The sequence below is a fragment of the Ammospiza caudacuta genome, chromosome 16, assembly GCF_027887145.1.
Source record: "Ammospiza caudacuta isolate bAmmCau1 chromosome 16, bAmmCau1.pri, whole genome shotgun sequence".
Taxonomy (NCBI): domain Eukaryota; kingdom Metazoa; phylum Chordata; class Aves; order Passeriformes; family Passerellidae; genus Ammospiza; species Ammospiza caudacuta.
In genome coordinates this window covers 11,719,167-11,744,913 of record NC_080608.1, presented here as the reverse complement: position 1 = coordinate 11,744,913, position 25,747 = coordinate 11,719,167, and the positions used below count along the sequence as shown (strand labels likewise).

Here is a 25,747-nt window from a genome sequence, read left to right as displayed (position 1 = left end):
TTGATTCTGTTACCAGATTCTGTGATTTAACAGAACATTCAGATACTTTATCCCACTAATTACTACTCTTCAGTTTACCAAAGAGGAGTACAGATCTTTTCTAGCACTCACTCACCCTTAGAAGTTTTCTGAAGTTTTTAAGCAATACAAACCTTTCCCTGGGTAACATTCAAAATAAAAGTTCTAGTTCTGAAGGCAGCAGAGGATGTAGAAACATAGACCCTGAGAAATGTTACACTGACATCAGAGTCATAATTGTAAAATGTAAAATCTGAAAACCAGCAATGTTTTAGCCCTGAATGACTTTTCTCCCCACTTCACAAATGTAAAATTGGCATCAGTTCGAAAAGTTACCTTATGTTCTTGAGCAACTTTATATGGATGACTGCTCTGACTTTAAAATTTTTTAAATCAAAGAGGAGGAAGGTTTTCCCTTAATGCTGGTGGTTGAGCCATTGCATTTCTCTCTGTTGAGTCACACACACAAACCCTCACTACAGAATTTGTGCATGTACCAGACCTGCAGTTTCTCCCAAGAGCAACACAGCAAGATTTTTTTCTAGTTTGGCTCTTCATTGCTTCAAAACCCCATTGTGACAGCTCATCAAGCTGAAAATTCAGTTTATCAATCAAATATCCAATGTTACACTTTTTATATATAACCACCCATGTAGAATAGCAAAACCACTCCCTCTCTCTAAAAAAGACTCATATGATGTGACTTCAGACCCTCCAAGGTACAGCAGACTCAGACTAAATAGAACTAAAACCTAAAAGTTAACCTTAACTGAACCTATTGGTGACCAAAGATTTCATCTGTGGTGTCCAATGTAAAAGTCAGAGGGGAAATGCCACCAGGGTCTCCTTACAACATATTTCAATAAACAATGCAGGCTTGAGAAAACTTTCATTACAGATTTCCATTACTCTCAGGAAAAACACTGGCATCAAGAAAATAAAAATCAGTTTCTGAGTAAATGTTTGTGACAAGCTGCCACTGACTCCTTAAAATCTTTTGAAAACCACATATGTCATTTCAGTGGAGGATGGCTTAGCAAATTTCTGTTTCACTGAAAAATAACCAAAATGCAGCATTTTTAATGAAACAATAAAGCAAAAATTAATGTAACCTCATGGTTCCCCATGGGCGGAAAGCAGCTGACTCTGGTACTGCTGCCGATTGTTACATTTGGCTCTTTATAAACTTCTGAAGTTACAGGTTTCCTCCTCTCCCAAACAGAACACAAAACTTGTAGAGTAGGAACACATGAAAAACACACTGTGGTAAGCCAGGGGCTGCAAACACATCTGCACAATGACACCAAAGCTTGCAGAATGACCATCAATGTCTGAAGCTGGGCAGGGGCTATGGGACTTTAGCAGCCTTAAGCCAAGACCTCCACACAACACACCCTGCTGCCAGAACTTTGTTCCTGGTTCAGAAACATCAGTTCCTGCTTGCAGCACGTGTCCCACATCTCAGCTGGATTCCTGTGTGTGCCATGTGCCTCCATCAGACAAGTCTTGAGGAAATCAGTTTGAACCTCTAAAGGCTGTTATTCTGAGGGAATTGGCATATTTTGGAACTCTACAATTTTGCACATGTGAGGTTGTTATTAACATCTTTTTCACTATTAACAACCACCTCTGCGGCTGAATTTCCCAGCTTAAGGCCTACAATGCATTCCAGAAAAAAAAAAAAACACCAAAGCCCGGAAGCAGTGGGAGTAGCATAAAGCCTGATTTTCAAAGTTACATTTTCTAAGGCCCCTTTATCCAGTTCTGGCCTGTTTAAATGGACTTTCTGAAACCATAAGAACTGTTAAGACACAGCAGCAGAATTTTAGCCTTGGTAATAAACAGGCTGAGCAAAAACTGTATGTTGGGATGAAGGGAAGAAACCAGCTCACTAGGAATGACAATGCTGAACTCTGCTAGGCTCATGCAAATGTATAAAGTCACACCATGTATATTTAATACACTAGCAAAATATTTATTTTATAATGATAAAACAGAAGTGAAGGATTTCTTTTTGGTGTGCACCAGTAATTGTAGTAAAAGAATAAGGGGATTAATGGACTCTTTATACATTTCAATGACAAAAATTCATAAAGATTAGCATCAAATTCAACTGTTCTCCATTTACAAGCATAAAACTTACCATAATACCCCCCAAACACATATATAAAGAATTATAGTTTTAAAATCTATAAAAAGTAAAAAATATACAGTCAGAAGATCTAACTCTTATTCAAATCTTTAATATAAAATTGTAAACATTTATTTACACAAAGGAAATGTGTATAACAAAATTTTGAGCACCCTTTTCAATTGGATCGTGGTTTTTGGAAGGCAGTGGATGATGCACAGTGACACTCTCACCTTGCCTGCCCAACCAAAACCGCAGTTTATAAATAAAGCCATGGGCGGCCGGCTGGGTTCAGTTCAGGGGAGATTGGTTTTATTGCTCTGAAGCTGCAGCAAATGGAAAGCCCGAGTGCAGACACAGCCAGTGACACATTACAGGGCACCAGGGCAGAGCCCAGCCCTGCCCATGCACCCATGTACATCAAAACCATATTTTCATTTCCATTGAACTGTTCCAACCTTGTTCGTGGCACCGTGTTCTGTGCACAGGGACAGCTTGGATCCTGTTCACCCACGGAGACCAATGGGCATTATAAGCCAGTTTGTCTGGAATCACACCTAATTTTACTCCAACAGTACCATGAAAAGGCCCTGTCATCAAACCCAGATACCTTCCTGAACAAACCCTCTGGTCAAGCAGAGCAATATCCACCTTAGCTTCCAGAAACAGTGGAGGAAAGAGCACACCTGCCTTTTCCTGGACATTTTGCTGGATTGCCTTTGTGGTAGTAACAATGCAAACAGCAGATGTTCTTTTCCTCCAATTAAGAAATCATAACTGGATGGATTGTATTTTAATTTATTCAGAACCAAGTCTGTGTGCAAAATCTACTGGAAAACAGAGCAGATTTCACCACAACCTAAACAGGGAGAAAGAAAAGCTGAATCCTACTACCCTGTTATTTCTGTTAAGTGTTTGTAAGGGGGAGAAAAAAACAGTGACATGGAAGGATGTCACTTGAAATTGAGGTCCCAAGCACCCCCAACAGGTAGGGAAGGCACACTGGTGCAAAGTTAACCCTTAAAATTAAAAATACAGCAAACACTCCTTCCCCTGACATTGCTAGTTTATATCTATACTCTTCTAATGACACTTACCTTGGACCAGTTTTTGGTTTAACTTAACAGTAAACCAAGCTCACTAGCTCTTTTCTTAGATAGCCAGTATGAGAAAAGCTAGCATCAGTTATTTGCATCTCAACTACTTATTCTAGAAAATATCAGAAGTGTCAACAACCAAAGTCACCAACATCTTTATCTTCCCATCCAAAGAAAATCTTTCTGTTATCTTTTCAAAAGCTCTATGAGGGATTAAGCCTGCTTCAGTGAAGTTTTATTCACTGTTCAAAGGTGGGATCCACTGATCAATGCACATCTTTCATCAACAGTTCAACATGATAAAATAGGAAATCTGATCAACAGAGCGGAATTCATCCACACTAGCTAAGTGTGCTGGACAAACCATGTTCCATGCATATTTGGAAAGGGTTAAAGTATTAGTGTTAAAAAAGCAGTTTTCAAAAGTGCAAATTGTCTCATAAAGGACCTGCAGATACAGTAAAATATTTTCCTTCTTTGAAACCAATGATATCTTTACCTTCCCTTCACCACCTCTGGAAAAAACCCTCTCTGACAATTCTGCAATGCAGAAAACTCCTGGTGAAGCCAGTCTGTGTTGAAGGAAATAGCTTTTAAATCACAATGCTGGGTGGGTTTGGTTAGAAAGTTTAGAGGAGTTTTCCAAGAAAGTGGATTTAGAAAGGGAAGAGGTATTTGTGCATTTAAAACAAAAGCTTCCAACTTTATTTTCATTTTAAAATAAACGTTAAGGCAAGGTGGTTTGTTGGTGGATAAAAGATTTTTTTGGTAGAGAGTAAGGACTTTGGAACACTGACTGTTCCCATGGTGGTTTTTGTCCTTTCTGGGACCAGCCCCAACATATGGATAAGAGGTCTCCTTGGGCTGAGCTGAAGAACAGCATCTGCTTCAAGGGATATTAAAAAAGTAAATCCACCAGTCTATAGAAAGATTATCAAACTTGTAAGCCAGTATTAAAAAAAACAAAGCATTTAAAGGGGGAGACTTCCACATTGGAGCAACCCTGATACAAGTATTCTCCCAGGCTGCCTGTGCTATTATTGCTAATAAGGACTTTCCACCTCCCAGCCAACTTCTTTTTTCCTCATTTTTATCCTGAAGTGACAAAGTCTTGTGCTCATTGCTAACTCTGGGGGATGAACTGTTCTCAAAGGTTAGTTTTACTTTTTACAACAAAGAAAACTAGATGAGCTGTCATGAAGCAAAGCCTTCATTTAAATACAACTACCTTTGGAAATAAGTTATGAAGAAACAGGTGCAAAGTAAATGGCTTTACAATTCATGTTAAACCTACTATAGTTTAAAAGTTCTCCCATAAGAAATTCCCCCTTTAAACACAGCAAGGTACAAGCCAAGAACTGTGCCTCTCTACAACAGAGTGCAAACTGCAGCTTAAAAGACTACAATCTATGAAGGTGACTATCTAGACTAACTGGCCAGGTTTGAATACTTTTTCTCATCTATTACCAGCATCTAGAAATATTTACTGTGAAGTATCACTTGCTTACTGAGAGTACAGGCACATGCTTCAGCAATGGGGAAAAGAAACAATTCCAAACATTTTGCAAGCATACTCAGGTGCATACAGCCTCTTCTCAAACAAAAATCAGAAGTTTGATGGACAGTACTATAACAGCATGTCAAGCTATGAACAAATAATTATTGCAAGTAATAGCTGCAGACTAAGCCCTAAACACAATTTGTGCAACTATTTGCGTTCTTTCTGCACTAGTTCTATGGAATTTTTGTTTTGTTTTTAAATAATTAAAATATTTAGTCTTAGAACACTGCAAGTGAGAGTTCTGGAAGGCTGGCCAGGACACAGCATTTTTTGACCTGTTCAAGTGTGCGACTCCTCAGAGACCACGGCCAAAGCGCACTCCTCCTGCAGACCTGCTTGGTGCGCCGTGACCATGAGTCAACGCTCAGTGAGAAGCAGCTCCAGTCTTTTTCCCAACCATTTACCTCTAATGCCTGCAAGTCTCCTCAATGCCACAGGTTTTTTGGTCCAAGAGTTGTTTACATCTCATGAAATAATTAAAAAAAAGTAGAACCCCCGCCCCCATTTTAATGAGTTCCTAACAACTCATCCAAATCGTTCATCCACTCCTCTGAAGTCCTGTTTTTCAGCAAAGAGTCTATCAGATCTGTGTCACCAGTTAAGTTCTGAAGTCCATTACTGCCTGACTGGCCACTGTAGGCGAAAGGCAGCTCCTGACTGGTCGTCCTCACAGGGTACCCTTGGCTACAGTGCAGGTTTCCTCTGTTGGGAATTTGCTGATTTGGGTTCTGGTTGAAAGCATTCAGGTCTGGAACAGTCTGGTTGATGCCAGGCAGGACTTGCTGTGAGGGTACCTGCTGCTGCGCGGGCGCGTTTGTCCGCGGCTGCGCTCCCAAAGAGGACGACAGCATCTGCCCAGAGACGGCAGCGTTCATCGAGGTCATGGGCCTGCTGGTGCTTAGGCTTACCTGAGGCATTCCCTGGGCAAACTGCTGGTTGGACATCTTTAGATGTGTCTGCTGCATGTGGAAAGAGGAGTTGGCAGTAAATGGTCCTAAGCCACTGTTTGCTTGTGTCTGGTTGTTAATATTAGGGATACCTTGGTGTTGCCAAGATGGATTTTGAGCCCCCATAGCAGCTGGTACTCTTGCCATCTGTGGCTTAGATAAGGTTGCATTCAGTGCACCTTTATTGTGCTGCTGAGAAATATTTGAGTTTGGTAAGGTGTTCTGCCCGTAGGCAGCGGGAACGGCAGCGCCCTGGCCCAAGCTGCCCTGTCTCTGCATGGGGGTCTGTCCGTTGGCACTCGGGGCCGTGTGCTGGGGAACCATCTGGCTCATGCCAGGTGCCAGGTTGTACAACCCCCCACGCTGCATGTTCTGCATGCCGGGGTACTGAGACACCCCCCGCTCCTGCTGGCTGGAGCCCGACTGCAGTGGAGCAACAGGAGCGTGTCCAGGTCCCATCTGAATCATGTTCTGGCTCTGAGGAAACAGCCGAGGGCTGCCGGAGCTGGACTGTCCCAAATTACTGACCCCGGGCATGGCTGAAGATGACCCTGAAATACAAAGAAATATTTTGTTCATTAAATACCTCAGGTTCAACCAGAGCTGAGCCAGGCTTGCAGGCACAATAACCCACAAGAGAGATGCAGCTGCATTTGTATAAATTGACCTCTGCAAGCAACACACAGAGAGCGGGAGTTTAATTAAAAAGTGTCAACTGCGGCTCCAGTTAGCACCTCCACCTTGATCTCAAACACAGATATGCCAATGTCCTAAAAAAATCTGAATACCACTTCTAAGAGTTCAGCATCACTAATTTGAAAAAAAATTATTACTTTAAAGGCAGGACTCTGATATTTCTTTGTGAACAAAGGTAAACACATATACTTTGAAGTGCATGCTCAATTTACTAAGCTGTTAAAAAACACCTCTTACTGCACACACACACTGTCAGTCATTCCATGCGTACACAAGAGTGCATCTCTTATCATACAACTGTAGGGTTGCCAGTTCTGCATTTTCCCAATTCTAGGAATATCTTCTATTTATCTAAGATAGAAATATCTAATTCAGAAATTTTTGGTCAAGTATCTTTTGGATTTTCACAGTCAAGTATTCAGTATGTTAATATGCAGTGCTGACAGCCAAGCAAGGTGATTTGGAAAAATGTTTTCTCATCAAACCAAACATGATCCTTTGCTATTGCAAATTCTGAGTTCAAAATTTCTTCTTGTAGAAGAAGCAGCCCCCGATTTGAGGCAAAAAAAGCAGAAAAGCTCTGTAAAGTGTAGTGCTTGTAACACCCCCCACACTCCTTGCAGTCGACCAGGGGAAACCTACCTACACCTATAATTTCTCTACTTTCAAAACTGAAAGTAAGCTGCAGAATTTTTTCATATTTTATGATAGCTGAGAAATACTGGATCTCCTTTATTACTAACATTCTATCTGAATAAAACCAGAATTATCAAGAATAAATTCAAATTATATTGAATTAATTATCAACAAAGTACATAATGAAAACATCAGTGTCGAGGGAATGATGGGTGTGGGAAGAGTCTTACTGTGACAATATTTACAGTGAAGAGACAGCACACATATCAGGATTTAAGATGCAAAAAATAGTTGCAATCATCATCACAAAGAAAAATATTTTTAATAGTACTGAAGTTCATTATAGCAAAACCTACTCTATTTCTAACAGCTGCATGCCTATCTTTCTGTAGAAAGGTGGCAACATAAAAAATATTTCAGTGCAATAGTTGAAGGATGCTACTGATGCCTATGTTAGCACACAATCCTTTTGCATTGGCATTGAGTTTTTTCAGTTAAGTAACAAAACCCAATTGTAGCTGCACAGGCACAAACACTGTAAGGGTGAGGGTATTACATTTCCATTTGCATCTTACCCCTCCAGTATTTATTTCTGCAGGAACATGGAGAGTGAGAAAACAAAATGAAGGGAAATTTAACAGAATTAATACACTACAGACATACTAAGCTGTTTCTCACACAAAAAACCCCACATAGGACACTTCACATATAATGAAGAGAATTTAAACTGCATTCCCTTTTAAATGTAGCAGGGATAAAAATGTTAGAGACTTTTAAACTCATCCTAGAGATGAGAGAAATAACACACCACTTATCTTTCTTTAATGAGGGCCTGTGATAGATACAGGCAGTAGTGATGTCAGCCTTCAGAAAAAACACCCTCTGAATCTTAATATATCAAAGATAGAGATTTCCAACCTGCATAATGAAATAGAAGTACAAAAAAGGCCTGTAGAACAATGAAGGTACTTAAAAATTTTACTCATTTCCCAAACAACATTAAGACCAGAAGCTTAAGTTGTCCCAGATACCTGCGACCAGGGAAGCTGTTAATTTGCAACTGAATCAGAGTATAGGTCAAGAGCTTTTAGGGCACAGTGACATGTAATAAATTAATTAAAAGCTATCCAATCCAGGAAATTTGAAGACACCTTGTTTTTCACTGCTGGTATTTTCTCTGCTATTGTTGGAACTGCCATGTTTACTCACCTGTGAACTGTCCAACCTGCTGCTGGTAGGGGTTCTGTGCCTGATCCTGGTACTGGGGCGGCGGCCGCGTCAGGTGCCGCTGCAGCTGCTGCTCCTGCTGCTGCCGCTGCTTCTCCTGGAAAATGCCCCATGCAACATATTTTAGACACAGATCAAGCTGTTTCCAAGGGCTATCTTGGAGAAAAACAAGTTGTCTGCATACTTTTATGCACAGCTGGTAATCAAAGGGGCTTCTGCAGCCCTACAGTCACTTCAGAGTTTGTTCTCAAGGCTCAAACCCAGTCAGTTTAATCTGATGAGTGACAAGACCAGGATCTCAAAAACAACAGCATGTACTACAAGAGTTACTGCAGTGCATGTCTGAAGCCTTTCAGAGATGACAGTCTCCTAATCAGTAATGTAATCAACAGGCATTTTTAGCAATACTCTAAAGACAAAAAGAGCAGAAGTGCGTGTATTAAAAAAAAACACAATTACTTTTTTGGTCTTTATTTCCAAATCAATACATTTTAGACCTCTCTTTAAAATCAATAAAAGTTCAAGTCAGAAACATCAAAAAATGAACATGTAAATACTTTCTAGTCCTTGTCTGCAAATATGAAAAGATACACACAAATCCATATTATCATATATCACAGGTTTTCCTACAGGATTATGAAAAACTGCAGAACTAAATCCATAATAGAAGTCTACAAGTTTTGCAACCATTGTTTCAAACCACTTTCTTAGCAATGCACTGATCAACTGAAACAAACTCTACTCATGACACAAAATAATTGTACCTCTTCAAAATAAAAGCAGATTCAACCTATACCTATTTTATGATCAAACCATTTGAAAAATAAACCAAGCAAATTTTCTATTAGGAAACTTTGGGGGAAAATGAAATTTAAACTCTTGAGGGGAATGCAGATGTAGTGTCAGTAGGCTCAGACTTTGACAGTGTTAACAGCCATCTGGGTGCTTTCACAATATGAAATGTATCAGGCACAGCATTTCTGTCTCTTCTTCCACAGATACCTTCAGCCAGACTGAAATTCTGACATAACTAAGTAGCAATACAATGCACAACTACTTAACCAAAAAGTTACATAGAGCAAAGCAGGGGACAGAAATTCTCCTCCAAAAGTATTGGGGTAAAGACACAAAGCACTAGCCTTTAGAGAAGAGACTGGTGCACTGTAACAAACAGCAGATACACATCAATACCACCCTTCCCAAATGTCTCCAGCTGAGAAGCTGTTGAGACACGCACAGGAATGAAGAGGGCAGGCTGCTTGACAGAGGACCTGCTGCTTGCAGGACCAGTCAGACCTGAAAGAGGCTGACCACAGAAGCCAACAGGAGATGCCATAGCTCTGAAAAAAAACCAAGAACTGTAGAACCTGGCCTGGAGAAGAAAATTAAAAAATACACAGAAGGTTAAGTGAAAAGACAAATTTATAGTGGCAGGGAATGGCACTGGAGTTACCTGAGACTACAAGTTTCCTGCAAAGCAGACATCAGCAGATTCAGAAATCTTTTTGTAAAACTATATGCAGTATCATGTGTATCCAAAGGAACAAATATCAAATCAGAATGCTAACAAGACCTAGCTTGACTAGGCAGCACAAGGCCAGTAAATGTGGCAAATGCAATGTCTAAAGCTGTTCAGCTCCAAGGCAAAGCCACTCCTTATCTGGGACCAGAGTCTCAGTATCACTATAGAAAAATGGAAATTACACAAGTTAACTGTAGTTACCACAAGTAGGACATGAATGAAGTATTTTCATAATATTGATATTTACTACAGCAACATGTGCTGGCAAAGCAGAAGCAAATAGATAGGAAAATAATATTTTAATGCTATTTTTGAGATATGCTACTTATCACCTCCCCAGTGTTCAGAAAGGTCTGACACCTGTTCTGTCCATTATTGTCCTAAGGAAACATACTTGGCCACAGCTCTAAGGGCTCTAACAAAGCTCTAACAATCACCATCCACCAGACATGCAAAAGCACAAACAAGAGGTCACACCCCATACTTCCTTTTTCCCCACCTGCTCTCAAAGAATACCTGTTTGTTAACATTCTGGAGAGTAATGATTATTCATCTTTGATATTTTATATTAATATACAAGTCACCAAAGACTGATTGATTTACTAAAGTATTCTAGGCTTACAGATCACATAACTCATAGAGAAGATGTGATTTTATTGATGATTTGGGCATTTTCTTTCAGTCTTTAATAATATAATTCCCCCACAGTATTCCCTTAGTCCAAATTGTTTTAACCAAAATATCAAAAACATATCTTTACCAACACTCATACACTGCCAACCACATTTATATGTTTTGTCTACACTGGCTTCAGAACTCAGGGGGTTTTTCTGTCCCCTCTATTGACACCTCAATTTCATCAGGATGTCTCCAGGTGATAAAAGAGCCATTGGCTAGGACTTGGCACAGCCATAGCTCCACAATCCTGCATATTCTACTACAACCTTCCCCATAAAAGGGGCTGTCATACATTTTCAGTTCAGAGGAGACTATAATTTCCTCCTTTCATAAAGCTTCTGATGGGCAGATGATTCAGGGAGACCTTAGAGCACTTTTCAGTACCTAAAGGGGGCTTATAAGAAGGCTGGAGGGGGAAGTTGTCTCAAAAGGGCATGAAGTGATAGAGCAAGGGGGAATCCAAGACCTCCATCTGAAGGAGGTTAGGTTCAGATTAGATATTAGGAAGAAATTATTTACTGTGAGTGTGGTGAGGCATTGGAACAGGCTGTGGCTGCCCCATCCCTGGAAATGTTTCAAGGCCAGGCTGGATGGAGCTTGGAGCAAGCTGGTCTAGTGGAAGGTGTCCCTGCCCTTGGCAGAGGAGCTAGAACTGAGATGATTTTTAAGGTCCTTCCCAACCAAACTATACTCTGATTCTAAAACATCAAATGCTATTTCATGCACCTGAGCAAAGCAGTACAAATTAAAAAACAGAGAGCTGGCCCCTCTCACCTGTTCTGCCAGCAAATGCTGCTGCCTCTGTTCCATTAGGAATTGCTGCTTCTGTTGCTCCATGAGCAGATGCTTCTGTTGCTGCTCTCTCTGTTTCTGCTGGTCCATCAGCATTTGGTGTTGCTTCATCACTGCTGCTTGCTGCTGATAAGCTGAGCTGCTGTGGTTACCTGCCATGGTGACATTTGGAGCCTGGGCACCCACCCCAGGGCCCGGGACAGAAACAGGAACACGAGGAACAGCAGGAGCAGGGTTCTGATCCTGCAGAACACAGGAAAAGTAACAGAAGTTACAGAAATGCAGTAATTTCTTCACATCTATACAGCACCAGACACAGAACTGCCAGTTTGGAGTTAGGGTCAGAAGCCCCACAACATTTAGGAATAGAGGCTTTAACTCCAGTCTCAAAGTTCCTCCCAATTTCCAGCTCAAACAGGTCAGTATAGCTCTGTGTGATTTTTTCAGGCACTTATAAACTGCTCATCAAACACCCCAGCTTCTGTTTATTTTAGAAGCAGTTTTTCAAACACTACATTTGATATTTTTGTTATACAAAGCATTTATTGAAATCTTGCCTCTTCTGTCAACATTTCATTCTGCAAGTGTTTATGTCTCTCATCCTAAAGCTGCTTTTTTTTTAATATCAGAGAATTTACTATTTGCAGGTGAAGCGGAGAAGGCTTCCATTGGTCAAAATGGTTCCTAAAGTATTTTTCCAGCAATCCAACCATCACCACACACTACAGACAAAAATACTACTAGAGATAAGTCTGATATTATTAGTTTTTTTTAAGTCTGCATTTTTTGTCCTTTTTTTCTGAGACTGGAACATGGGATAAGCAAAAATAACATGGAACATTCAAAAGCCCTCCTAGTACCAGCAAATCCCTTTGAAATTTGACAGTTTTCATCATTTTAAAGCACAGCTCAGCCTCATCTCTAATTACACAAACAAATATTACATTTAATTTAAGCAATCAGCTAATGGGTTTGGCTGTTGGTTCTCACTCTGCAGTTTCATAAGGAATCACAAGCCAAATACAAGGAATGCTGCACTACGTTGTTCTGTGTGCAAGCTTTTGAGAAATTCTCCCAAAGCTTTCATCAGTATTTCTGTTAGTTCAGTGCAAGTGTGGCAGCGTAGACACAAGGTCACCCTCACATTTTTCAGTGAGGGGGAGATGTGGCACACACAATCATCTCTACCCTTCTTCCATCAAAAGGCTGTTAGACTGTTACTTCTGCCAGCTTTCAAAGAGATCCTTTTTTTTTTTTTTATGAAGCACACATTGATCTCAAATTTCTATTTGTACACCGGTGTGGTCTTTATCACAGACTAATCAGAGCTTTTTCACAGGTTTTCTGTTTTGTTGAGAGAACATATGACTAGAGTTGGATCTCAAACAGTTTTTGCTGGAGGAACTTTAATCAAATACCTTTTCTTTTCAACAAGCCCTCTTGTATGTGCATTGCAGGTACATGTTACAGAATCCAATGAGTCTAAACTTCCACCCACTACTACAGAAATTTTCACCTGCAGCATACCTGTAGTAAGTTTTATACAAGGCAAAAGAGCACCATCTGGAATTTTCTGTTAAAAACCTGAAGCATATGCTTCAAGCAAACAAACATTGCCATTATTCACTCTTAATGATATATTTCTCTCCTATGCCATGCTTCCCCAATGCCCAGAGACTTCACCAATAAAAATCCATAGAACTGAAAGGCTCCACGGAACACCCAAGAAATCAGGAATGCAGCCCCCACTTCCACCTCTCTGCAAAAGTAGGTCTTTTAATAGTAAGCCAACTCTGACACAAGCAGGGACTAAAAACAAGGTAAAGAAATCAAAGCTTCTTTGAGAACACTGTGTAACACTACAGTTTTATACAAGTTATTTTAGTCAAAAGTTTACAAAGCATCTATTTATCTTTGTAAGTAGAAGCTTCTGTGAAGCACGACAATTTGTTGCCCACAAAGTATATTAAGCTGGAAATCACACGTTACATGACCTAGAACCCAGTATTAAAAACTGTCCCCAGTGGAAAAAAAGACCTCATGATTCTTGTTTAAGATTCTTGTATATAGGATATATAGGATTTTTCTCTTTAAAATCAATGGAAACATTTGAAACTATACCAAGGAATCTGCACTCCAGCCTTACCTACCCAACACCCTTAAATCTGCTACAGAGCAAAGGTAACTCAGGACATTCACCTGACCATGTGGCAGTCGGTAGGTCATGTTTCCAGGCTTGGGTTTCAACAGGATCATCCCATTTTGGTCGTCACCTACATGGGACAGTGGTGGCTGCTGGCGCTGCTGGATGTATGCCAGCATGGGAGCCTTGTTCTGCCCAGGCACTGCCACCCCCTGCTCACACTCTGCTTTGTAATGGGAAAGAGGTTTGGTGTTCCCATAGTCCAGCATAGAGCTTTGACTGTTCACAGGGTTCTGGTTCAAGCTGTTTTGCTGATGACCCAAAATGTTCACATGATAATTGCCTCCAGCTCTTGGTGAGCTTTTATTTCCCAAATTAGGCATCATGAGTTTCTGATTGTTGAAGTCTGGCTGATAAACTGATGGGCTAGTAGGATTTTCCATGGTATATGGGACAGCCAGTGGACTATGGGAAGGCCCAGGCTGTTGCCACGTTGACATCTGATTTGCTTGGTGGACCTGTGAAGCTTGTTGCTGGTTCTGCAACATCTGATCTCTCTTCTGCTTGGCAGCAATCTGCTGAAGTTGATGAGCAGAAGACATTTCTTTGGCACTTCCTGCACACTTCCCAGGTAACAACACAGGCCTCTGGATGTTCTGAGAGTGGTTTGATGCCTGCATCATGGGCTGATTAGGATTTTCAGTCATTGACTGACTGGAAGGCTGGAACATAGCCTGAGAACTAACAACCGTTGTAGAAGCGGCACTTACAGGTACAGAAGCAGCACCAATAAATGCTGAACCTGAAGAAGTTGGTCTAACCTGGGGAGATCCCAGCTGCTCTTGCTCAAAGGGTGCTGGGGAAAACTCAGTCTTTATGTTAATATCTTGTGGTAATGGAGTCTGTGCAGCTGAATTTGAAGAATCTGCATCTTTTTTGTCTTCAAAGTCATCATTGAAGAGATCCTTCATGTCTTCATCGGGCACTGATCTATTGAGCTCCTCAATAAGTTCCTTCCATTCTTGCTCATTTAGGTTAAGATCAGGCATCAGGTTATTCTGAGATATAGAACCCCCTGCTACAGGGTTCATACAGGGAAGCTCATCTACAGGCTCCTGCTTCAGCTCTTTGTTCAAACTCAGAGGAAATGAATCATCAGCATCACCACCTCCATTCATCTGCAGGCTGGAATCTGGAAGACACTTCTTGCTGATGCCATCGAGCCCCATTGGATGCTTCCCATTAAGTTGTAAGGTATCACCAGTACCAGATTTCTTGTCAAGATGATGGAGTGGAGACACAGGGGGCATTCCATTGGAAGAACCACTCACTCCCAGACCATCCTCACGACGCAGTTTCTTGGACACAGAAAACACATCACCATAGCCATTCTGCTGGTCTCCATTCTGAGGGGAAGCAGCACTATCAAGCTTTCTTTTCACAGTCTCATGGAGCTGCTGAAAAAGAAAAGGAATATTTCAGTTATGTAGTTTATGTTACACAAATCTGGATTTTTATTTCTTACCAGAACATTGTCTTGTGCCGAACAAAACATTTCAGAAAAAAAAAAATCAAAGACTGCATCTTTGTTTTGGTAACATTTTGTTTTACAAGTCAGCACATGAGATTACTTCCTCACTATAATCTCTCACAGAAATTTTTCAAAAAACATGCACTACTTTAAACAGACACCCCCTCCTTCAACAAAACTAGAAGCTGCCAAGTACTCTGACAACAAAAAGTTGAAAAATGGCTGTGAACTGGAATATGTTATGATTTTTCCTATTCAAAAGGAGAAAAACATTAAATAATGTTAAGAATCAAATTTCAGATGAGAATAAAAACCTGTATTCTATTTGATCTATGTACACATACAGTCTAATTGTTCCATGAGACTCTTTCATAAGTCTCACATTTAAATATTTATAAAGCTGTCCCACACTTAAATATTTAGAAAAAACAAGTAATTCTCTTGTGATAATATCTTTTAGAGAAGAACTGTGTATATAAATTTTGTACACAATCACACTTTTGGCACTGAAGCAAAACCAATTTGTCACTTAGCGACCATTGCTTCACACTTGTGGAAAATGCAATTCAGAGTTCAGCCAGTTCTATCACAGCAGAGCAAGTTCATTCCTTTTCTCTTTTCTCCTGAAGTATTTGCCAGCTGCTCTGACCACCAGAGCCCCAAGCAGCTCCACAGTTGGCCTCTCCCAGATGGTGAAGGCACAGATTCTCTTTCTCATGGTGCCACCTAGAAGCGACCAGCGGCTACAGCAGCAGCTTCACAGCCAGAGCCTGAGCACCTTTGTTCAACTTCTCCTTCTTGCCAGCATTCTTGCAAATAAAATGTTCTTTCTATTGACCTCAAAAACATCTGAAAACAGAATTCCTGCACACATCAAAGGTGACTATAAACTTTTCCTTCCCTCAGGTGCATTCTGTAAAATAATCTGAGCTTTGCTGGTGCTGGAACGCTCCACCAACGCAGACAAACCTGCAGGGCAGAGACGCTGCTCCAGCAGCGTGGGGAGCTGGGAGAGGGAGCTGCCATCAGCTCCCAGCCTGGGTCAGACACCCTGGGACATCTCAGCAGGACCCTCGACAGGAATCTCCACCAAGAGCCACCATCTGAGGTGTGGGGTCACTGAACAACAGCTCTCTCAGAGGACAGGAAAGCAGCTCATCAAACAAACCTCAAGACAAGTATGGTTCTTTTCATATTACCTGCAGTGTTCACAGGGCAGTCCACTAACCCCTGGGGAAAACTCATCCAGGGAAAAATGGGAAACCTCAAGATCTCAGCATTCAAGCAAGAGGCTGGATGTAGGGCCAGCATAAACTATCAGAAGAATTTTACACACTTGCCTGAGCAACAGCATTATTTGATTTACGGACAGAAGGACTGGTTCACAGTTAATTGTTCCTATTTTTTTTTAACCATCTACAGTGAGCTGATCTTTGGGGGCAAAGAAACCCCAGACCATCTGTTTAATTACTGCACAGGTAACAGCAAAAAAAACCCACTATTTGTTTAATGCCTGCATGGGTAACAGCAAAGCCTTATTTTTATCTGTGGGACAGACTCCAGCTTCCCTGGAGACTGTGATCTTCTAGATGGCTCATGGAAATAGCAGCAGAATAGCAAGATCAGCAGAAGACTGAGTAGGATGAGGTGAGGTGTACATCTGGAGAGGAGGCTGGAACTTGAAATCTCTTAATTTGAACATCAGGTCCTTAGCTTGGAGTAGCAGCTCTCTAGTGCATTTTTCAACTCAAAAGAATAACGGAAATTTACTTTTTTGTAAAAAGACACAACAACAGAGAGCAAAAAACCTCAACTCCATCACAACATTTGGCTTTCAGCGTTTCCCATTGTTTACTTCATATTCCCACCAGGAAAACTGAAGCTCAAGGTGGATGAGTAACTTGCCCAAGGTTATATGATGAGTCAAATTACTCAAAGTTTGGGAATGGGTCCTCCTTACTTCTAAATAGTTAGGGAAAAACCCCACTCACTCCCTGAAAACTTACATCAAAATATAACTTGGTTTTGTGAGCTACACTCACTGCAGTCTAGAAAGACACAGAGCCCTAATATCCAGCTCAGGAACTCTCAGATCTCTGTGGATTTTAACAGTCATAACACTCAGATATCTGATCCTTGGAGACATTTTGACTGTAAGCTGCTTGGGACAAAATCCTCCTTTCACCTAAAACTGTATTCCTCTGGAGAAAAAAGGGAGATTAAGTTCCTCCCCAGTTTGTCTGTGTCTATCCGAATAATCTGGTCTGAGGGGAAAAATAACAAACTGCATATGAGATACAAGTCAGACTGCAAGCTATCTACATATCAAGCTGCTCCAACAGAGTTCTCAAGGCAAGAAAAACCTGTTCTCTTCTGCCAAAACTCATGAAAAAACCAACCAACACATGGATGAAGTAAAGTATAGCTTTCTACTCGCTAAGAAACCCCCTTCAGCTTTAATGTTTTTGTTCACTACCATCCTGTAAGGCACAGTGTTCCTCCAGTATGCTGTCCATAATTTCCTCAGTAGAATCAATCAATTTTATTTGTAACACTAAGCCAATAATTTCCACTGTCACAAGATCAGATACAGAAGTGTCCTCTCATTTTCTCAGCCTATTCAATTTTCCAACAAAAGATGGAACTTTCTAGATCACTGTTATCTAGCTATGCCTAAAAATATTACCCCAAAAGCATTTATCTGAAGTATTTATACCAATATAGGACCAGTGCAAGGCAGGGGATGTGAGCTGGCCTCAGTCCATTGCCCAGGACAGCTCAGAGAGTTTGTGAAAGAGCCACCGAGGGGCCACAGGCTGCACCTCCTCCATCACCTGAGCTGCATTTTATTCATGTGAGCAGAACACACAGTTCTCAACTGGCCATAAACACTTCCTTGGCAGGAGCACACATGCTCAACTGTGCATTCCTCATGCACAGAACACAAGCTGACAAAGCCCAGGTGGCATCCATGACAACAAAAGGTGTCCAACACAGCAGCCTCTGGCCATGGAACTCACACACTGACAAGGAGACAGGCCTGCAGTGCCAGAGATGGATTTGTGCCCAGGCAAATGACAAAGCTTCCAGCAGAAATAGAGAGCACACAAAGCATTTTGATAGATTCAATCTCTGTCTTAAACCCACCAGCTGTACCACAATGGTGCTCAGCCCTACTGTGGTCTCACTGCAGGGGCAAATTGACTGACTTCATAAAAGCTGTCCAAGAACTACAACAGAAGCCCAACAAGAAACCAGAAAAGCTTGAAAACTTAATCTATTGCTTGCCTATTAGCACTGGCAGAATTCAAAACTTCAGAGGCCAGGGCAGTGCTCTCTTACTGCCTTGGTGGGAAGGGGCATGAATCACTGATCAAAACAGTGGTACAAAGTTGTTCTGATTGGTTTTGTGGGGTTTTTTGTTTGTTTGTTTGGTGTTCACTATTTTGGTGTGGACTTAATACCTGAAACTACATTTAGATAATAATCTGAAACCAATGACATTGCAATGCATTAGAACTTAACAGGCATGGAAGTTTAGATCACATTATTTGTTTGAAAGCAAAAAATCCTTTACCATTCAGAACAGCTAAACTGAGGACAGTCAGCTAAAGTCCTTTTGCAAAATTCCAATACTTTTTTACACTTTGAGACCTAAACTGAAGGTGGCAGATACATATAAATAGATATACAAACTGTATGCAGGTTTCATTTAAAAAAAACAAACAAACCACCTCATGAACATGGCAGAAAAGAAAATTCTTAAAAATCTGGTACCCATACTGTGTCTCTCAGGCTCTATAATGTTCTTATTTAGCTTTTAAAATCATCTGTTACAGAGATTTAAATATTCTTACAGGATTTAGTAGAGTTTTAATCTTTGTATTTCATTTCAAATTAGTTTACCATTTCAATATCAGAATTAAGTCTACAAGAATTTGTTTTGATATAGAAGCAAGAGAAACAATGCTGGACATTTTCAAAGAAGAAATGCTAGATTAGACTACAAATATAATAAAAACCTAGCTCCAGTATGGCTCCTAGCATTCTGAACCAGAAGGGGAAACCAAATCAGCATACATTCATTTTTCTGCCATGGGAGTGCCAGTATTGCAGCACAGATAAGCCCCCATGTACCAGAGTCCACAGCAGGTGCTCCACAGACACTGATTGTCCTCTCCTGCCTCACTAAGGACAAAGATGACAGCTCCTTAAGCTGGAATAACAATGCAAATACCAGACACTGCAGTGTATGAATTCTGGATAGAAAACATAACATTCTGACTACACCCCACAGCAAGAACCCCCCCTTTACTGTGCATCTACCCTCAGCTTCCAAAGCTGCACTCCCTCTGCAAGGAAAGCATTTTATTACCCAATGTGTTCCTGCATTCCACTGTGCTTTCAGAACCAAACTGCTGGACTCTTTTTTAATTTTTACTTTAATTCCAGCAGACTTTTGTATTTGGGTGACTGCCTGCTGGAGTGAAGAAGGGCTGTGGATAGGCATGTCTATAAATATCCCAAGCCTGCATTAGTCACAAGGGGCAGCTTCTGCTACAGGAATTGTTCTGCTGAATCAAAAAAAACTCCTGTGCCTTCAGCTGCAATGCCGGATCCTCCACCTCACTTGAACTTAAACAGCAGCAGCAGCTCAGTCACTCCCAGATCCTTACAACTTAGGAAACATCACTGCATATCTAACTAATCTGGCAAGGGAAATGTTTCAAACATAAAACAATACCTCACAGAGAATTAAAAGGAGACAAAGAAAAACCTGTCTGAGTTGTTGGGCAACAAACTATCAGACTTGTCAGCAAAAACAAACAATGGTGGCAAGACTACACTGCACCATGGCTATATATAAATAACATGTAAATAATTTGCTATCTTTGTGGTAAAACATAATTTCACAATTTAACACCCCTATACCACAGCTTACACAAAAATGAGGTCTTCTGAACTGTTAGAGTACCAGCCTGAGCTTTGTTAGAGGAACATCATTAACACTTGTCAGTACACTATGGACAATCTATTCCCTTTAATTTATTACTTTAGGTCTTTCAACCAAGAAACACTGCATTGCCCTCCTTGTACTTCAATTTTATTTAAAACTGTTTACTTGGTGCCTTTGCTTAATTTAGTGTTTAACTAATATTAATGCAAAACATCTATCACTCCCAAATAAATGTTAAAAGTTGCTCTTCAGCTTTAACACAAAGCCTTCTCAAGACAGGCCACTGACTCGACTTCTGTGCTCATTCCAGAAATACTGTTTGTGGTTTTGTGGCAGTCCTAGACAAAGCAAGCTCTCTGCACAACAACTGCTCTCAGGTGGGGGAAAAAAACCCAGTAAGAAATAGGGAGCAGCTCTCCTTCCAAGACACCATATCATAAAACAAGGAGTGGAGATGAAAATCCAGATCTTTGCCATTCTCCTCATTCACATGTCAATGAAATAGCTTCTGTTCAGCTCAGCCATCCACTGCCTTTTTGTCTACCACAGAAATGTAAGGAAGCCAAACTCTCTCTTGCACAGAATTTAAACACCATTATTCAATGAACTTTCATCTATCAGAAGCTGGCAGAGAAAAAAATGTTCTAGGAGACAAGCCCCATCTCTTCCCAACTTCCCTGTTTCTCAAAAATGGAAGATTAACTCTGCAAACATTATCCAAATATCAAGCATCTTCTACTTTGAACACAGCCCTAATAATGTCACATTAAAGAACAGAAATGGGAAGAAGATGTCACCATTTGGATTTCCCATTAAATAATGGTCTGGAAGTTTTTAAGAAGTAGGAAGCTAGAAGTTTTTTCAACATTTTTCTCAAATGAAGGACAGGCCTACGTGATGCACAAATAATCCAAGGTATTTCTGTATCAATGCTGTATTGTCTCAGTCTCTGTAGCTCAAATTTTACAGCTGCTAAGTAAGAAAACAAGGAAGAATCTATCCCTTACTTCTGCCTGTAAGCAAGATCCATCTAACTTCAGGATCTAAACCAGAGCAAAGACTCATGGAAGAGAAAATATCTGATTTTGTCCACGTGACAAATCATACAAGACTAAGGAGGAAGTGGTGGTGCCACCCTGTTCCCTGTGACTATTGTGGATTTACAGAAGGTGCTCAGCAGCACAGCACCTGGCAGTGCCCACACTGCCCACACCTGGGGCAATGCAGCTTCATGACCTCACCTTTACATGAACTGCTCTCTCCTTCAGGGACCAAAATAAATGCTTCATTAACAGTCAACATAAAGTACCAATTTCCAAGAGCAGATTCATATGCAGCTTCACAGAAAAATGTGGACTGCTACAGCAGCAACAGCTGATATAATGCATGCTGCACTGAGCTAGCAGCATTCTTTGGAAAGGATGTGTCCAGGACGTTTTAAAAGACAGCTCTGGTGTTCATCCAAACTTTACTGAACACTGGAAATCAAGCCCATATCCTTCCCATTCAAAGCACATGCTTGGTCTTGATAATGGCAACACGATGGGTAGAGGTAAAATACCAACGTAGAGAGGGACCTTCTGGGCCAGAGGAATTAAATCAGCAGCAGAGGTGCTGTTGTTCTTGTGTTTTTTTCCAAGACTTGAATTACTAAGCAAACCAACTTTATACCCCAGTAACGAGGTGATGAATCAGCAGCTGCAATTAAGCTCACAGTCATGGATGCTAGGAAGGAAACAGCAGGCCAGCCCGGGGAAGAGTCATTCATCCACTAAACCCCTCTTCTGTTGTGTAAATTGGCCACTGGCAGCAGCTTCCTGTACAAGGGCTTCCCCCACGATGTGCAGTGCACTTCAGAACCGACTGCTGTTGAGAGCCCTCATTATAATGGATGCTAATTAGATCAAATCCACATCCAAAGTGATTGAAGAGAAACAACACCAATGAATTAGAGACATCTTTCTTTCAGAAGATCAATATGAAGTCGTGTGGTGGCAGTTTAAGCAACAGGACTTGACATGCTAAAGAGCCCTGAGTGTAATGAAAATACACATTATTAAGGGGTAGAGCCCCATATGCAAAAAGCCCAAGAGCCCAGAAGGAAAGAAACAGAACCTCCACCAAGGTTTTAGATAATAAAAACCAAGTTTGAGTCATTTTTGTTTTGACACAAGTTTACATTCAAGATTAGTCTACTAAACAACAGCTAACTGTAAAGTTTTGTAGAATCAGTGTCAGGAATGCACAAGGTTTCCTCTCTTCCTCAAGTACCCTTCTGTAGCAGCCCTCTGAAGTGCTCTAACTGTGTCACAAGGACCTCAGTCTTCTCAACAGTCAGCAAGTCCTCGAGTCTCATAGGTGTTTTAGCAAGAACAGAAACAATTCAGTCAAGTAACACTTTCAGTTCATCTTGTAAATACTACAAACTGCAGCCTAGTGCTGGTCACAGTAAAGATGACATAGATAAACCCCCTTCAGTATTTCACATTATGTCCTGAACACTCAAGCATACATAAAAGCTCTATTGTGATTCTATTTTAAAAACAGTAAATGAGGTCCAAGACACAGAGAAGTACATCCTCCTTCCTTTCTAATCCAATCAAATACATAGAGCACCCTAAGATATTATTTATTCTATTTATTAACCTGGGAATATCTTTGTTTAACCCAGTGTCCCCTTTTAAAGACACTCAGAGTGCTACTGAATCATTTTCATGCAGGCCACCATTTAAAAATATCTGATTTTAAGGCAGACAGGTATTAGGACACGCAGCCTTTAAGAGGTTATCCTACTAACCTACATTACTGACACATTAGCACACAGCAGTATATTTAAAGGGCCCAGAATAAGTTAAGCAATAGCTATCTTGATATACAAACAGGGCTATGTGAATATGTCCCGACAACCAGAAATGCTAGAGAAGCCAGAGAAACATTAAGATTTTGAGCTAAGCCAGTTTTTAATGGGTGGAGTGGGATTCTCATAGTGTTCACACCCACTAGAGTGAGCGGCAAACAAGCAGCTGCCTTTCCACTGAAATTCTTTCCAATATGAACCAGAATTAACAGACACATTGTCTTAAAACTCCCCCCCCAGTAAGAAGCATATCCTTATCAAATGACTCCACAAAACCCGGACACCCCAAAATGAAAACTTAAGCAAACAAAAATCCAAAGGCACCGCAGTATTAATACCCCTCTGACAGTTTCTGCAGGGGCATTTTAGGTGAATTAGCCAGAAATATGATTCACAAAATACTCTGAATGATTTAAGCATCACAGAAATCCTGCCTCTACCCCTACCCCATCATGCCAGTTTTTCTACACTCTTCCAGCGTGCAGAGGTGACGAGCGCAAACAAAACAGCCCTTATCGTTTGCGAAGTTGTAACACAGCAGAGAGGGCACTCGGCAGAGCAGCCCCAAGCCCAGCCCTCGCTCCGCAGGCCACCACAGCAGCAGCGACAGCTCCTTTTCCTTCCCCCATCCCGCTCCAGACGAGAGGTGCCGGTGCCAGCCGGGCACGACCGCCGGTCCCTCCCCGGCCCCAGCAGCCGGCCCCGGGGGCGCTTACCGCGATCAGGGCGCTGCTGCGGCCGTGCTGCTGCTCTCCGCTCGCCGCCTCGCCGTCCAGCCCGTTGGCTCCGCTCCTCTCGGCGCTCCCCGCGGCGGCGGCGGGCGGAGGGGGCGCGGGCGGCGGCGGCGCCGGGGGCGGCTGCCGGTGTTTGCCGGCCCGCTTGGCCTTGGCCTGCAGGCAGCGCTGGTGCAGGGCGAAGGTTTGCTGGCGCTCCAGCTCCAGGCGCTCCGGGGACACGGCCTGGTAGCGGGACTCGCAGGCGCTGTGGTGCCGCCGGCAGAGCTCGATGCGCCGGCGGAGCCGCTCCATCACCGCGCTGTGCCGCGGCACCACGAACTCCGCCATGGGGCAGGGGGGCAGCACCATGGGCCGGGCGGCGAAGGGGCGGCCGCCGCCGCTCACCGGCTCCTCGCTCCGGCGCCCGCCATGGCGGGGCCTCCGCCGCCCCTGCCGCCGGCCTTACCTGCGCTCCCCGCCGGGATCGTCCCGGGTCTTTCTCCCCGCCCGGCCCGGCGCCCGCTCCTCTCTCCCCCGCCCCACTTCCTCCTTCTGCCCCGAGCCCGGCGCCGCTCCGCTGCCCCGCTCTCCCTCAGCCCTGCCCGCCTCTCGGGGCCCGGCGGAGCCCGCCGCGCTCCCTCCGCCGCCGCCCTCAGGCGCGGGCCGGCCCGGACCCCCGGCCCCCCATTGTTGTCCGCGCCGCCGCCATCTTGAAATTGTTTTTCCCCTCCAGAGCCGAGTTGAGAATAAATGGGCGGAGCTTCCTGGGTGGGGGGTACGTCACGGCGCGCGGCGCGTCACGAGCCGTGACCGACGCCCCTCCCAGCCAATAGGAGGGCGCGGAGGCGCGAATTAAGCGGCGGAGGCGAGCTGGGGGCGGCGCTCGGCGCGGTTTAAAGGAACAGGTATGGAGGGGGCGGAGCGTCGACGGCCCGGCCAATCAAGAGGCGGGAGGCGGGGCCGCGGGTGATTGACAGGAGGGGCGGGGCAGGAGCCCGGCCGCTGGAGCGGAGCCCGGCCCGGCCCGGCCCCGTGGCCCGGGCACCGCTGCGGAACCCGCTCGGCCCCGCAGTGACAAAAACCGCGAGACACGGGTCACCGCACCCTCACCCTGCTGAGGGCTGAGCCAGCTTTGCTAATTAGACAAACAAAGCCAACCAGATTTAAGTTTCTTTATTGATTAGTTTTTACATTTTTATTTTCAAGTTGCTTCTACAAGTACCTGTTTGAAATGGACATGAAATCACAGTAGTTGTGTCCAGCAACACTAAAAAAAAAAAAAACTAAAAGAAACCAAAACAAAAACCCAGTCAACCAAAAACCCCTTTCACAAACCACGAGGCAAGAGGGGTATTAACCATCAGTTTGGGTTGAGCAGAGCAGTCACAAGCCCCACATCTGTGCCCTCCTCAGTGGAGGAGCTGAGTTTGTGAGGGAGGAGTAAGGAAGGGGTAAGAAAAAACCATGGCCATGTACAAGCAGTCATTACTTGCAAGAAACCCTCCTCAGGCACAGGAGTCAATCTCAAAACCAGACATTCAGAGCAGAGCAGAGGCCACAGGCTCAAGCTGTGACAATCAGCACTGAGGGAGGCAGCGAGGGGAGAGCACAGCCAGGGATGCTGCTGGCAGGGGTTAGTGGGTTAGATGCACCCTGACCTAGCACTGCCCCTACCAACCACTGGCTCCAGCAGGAAAGCTGCTCTCTGCACTTCTGCCTTGTGTCTCAGAGCCCAGGGCTTTTGTTTTGATTCACCATTTCAGCCCAACACTCCCCCCTTGTCAGATACAGCACCTCAAGCTCAGCATCCTTGTCCAGAGCTGCCACCCTTGGCTGCACAGGCACAAAAGGCCCAAATACACCTTCCAGGATCTGTAACAGTTCCAAACACAGCTCACAGGTTACAGCCAGGTGGAGTTTCACTACTCTAAAAAACACAGCTATGCTTTATGTATATTGATAAGCAGGTAGCTGTATTTTTCCACCAAGACTTTAAAAATTAGAGCAATTCTAAGGTCAAACTGAGGCACCCAAGCCAGAAAACAGGATAAAAAGTAACTTGTCTATCCATTTTAGAAAGTCTTCATTTATTGTAGTGATTATTTAAAGCATACACTATGGTATCAAAAAAAGCCATAACATGCAGACAGGACTTTTTCAGGAGAATTAGCAGAAGCAAATGTAGATTTACAATTAGCTTTAATATAATGGTATTTAAAAGCTGATAGCAGATCTCAA

The 25,747-nt window shown here is 42.7% G+C and overlaps 1 protein-coding gene across 1 annotated transcript; it reads right to left on the bottom strand.

Annotated features, from left to right (window-relative positions):
• Positions 1–2,025: 2,025 nt before the first annotated feature.
• Positions 2,026–24,030, bottom strand: MAML1 (mastermind like transcriptional coactivator 1). The gene is made up of 5 exons (XM_058815365.1): positions 23,510–24,030; positions 13,505–14,905; positions 11,288–11,548; positions 8,296–8,410; positions 2,026–6,305 (listed from the first exon to the last, which is right to left on the bottom strand). The coding sequence occupies exons 1-5, from the start codon at positions 23,876–23,878 to the stop codon at positions 5,314–5,316; spliced, it is 3,138 nt and encodes a 1,045-aa protein (XP_058671348.1). The 5' UTR covers positions 23,879–24,030; the 3' UTR covers positions 2,026–5,313.
• Between the last annotated feature and the right edge of the window lie 1,717 nt (positions 24,031–25,747).

Excerpts from the sequence above, each read along its gene's own strand:
- MAML1 (XM_058815365.1), bottom strand. The coding sequence starts at position 23,878 with ATGGTGCTGCCCCCCTGCCCCATGGCGGAGTTCGTGGTGCCGCGGCAC. Across the intron at positions 11,549-13,504 it reads ACCGACTGCCACATGGTCAG|GATCAGAACCCTGCTCCTGC; the intron begins GTGAATGTCCTG and ends TGTGTTCTGCAG. Across the intron at positions 8,411-11,287 it reads AGCATTTGCTGGCAGAACAG|GAGAAGCAGCGGCAGCAGCA; the intron begins GTGAGAGGGGCC and ends GGCATTTTCCAG.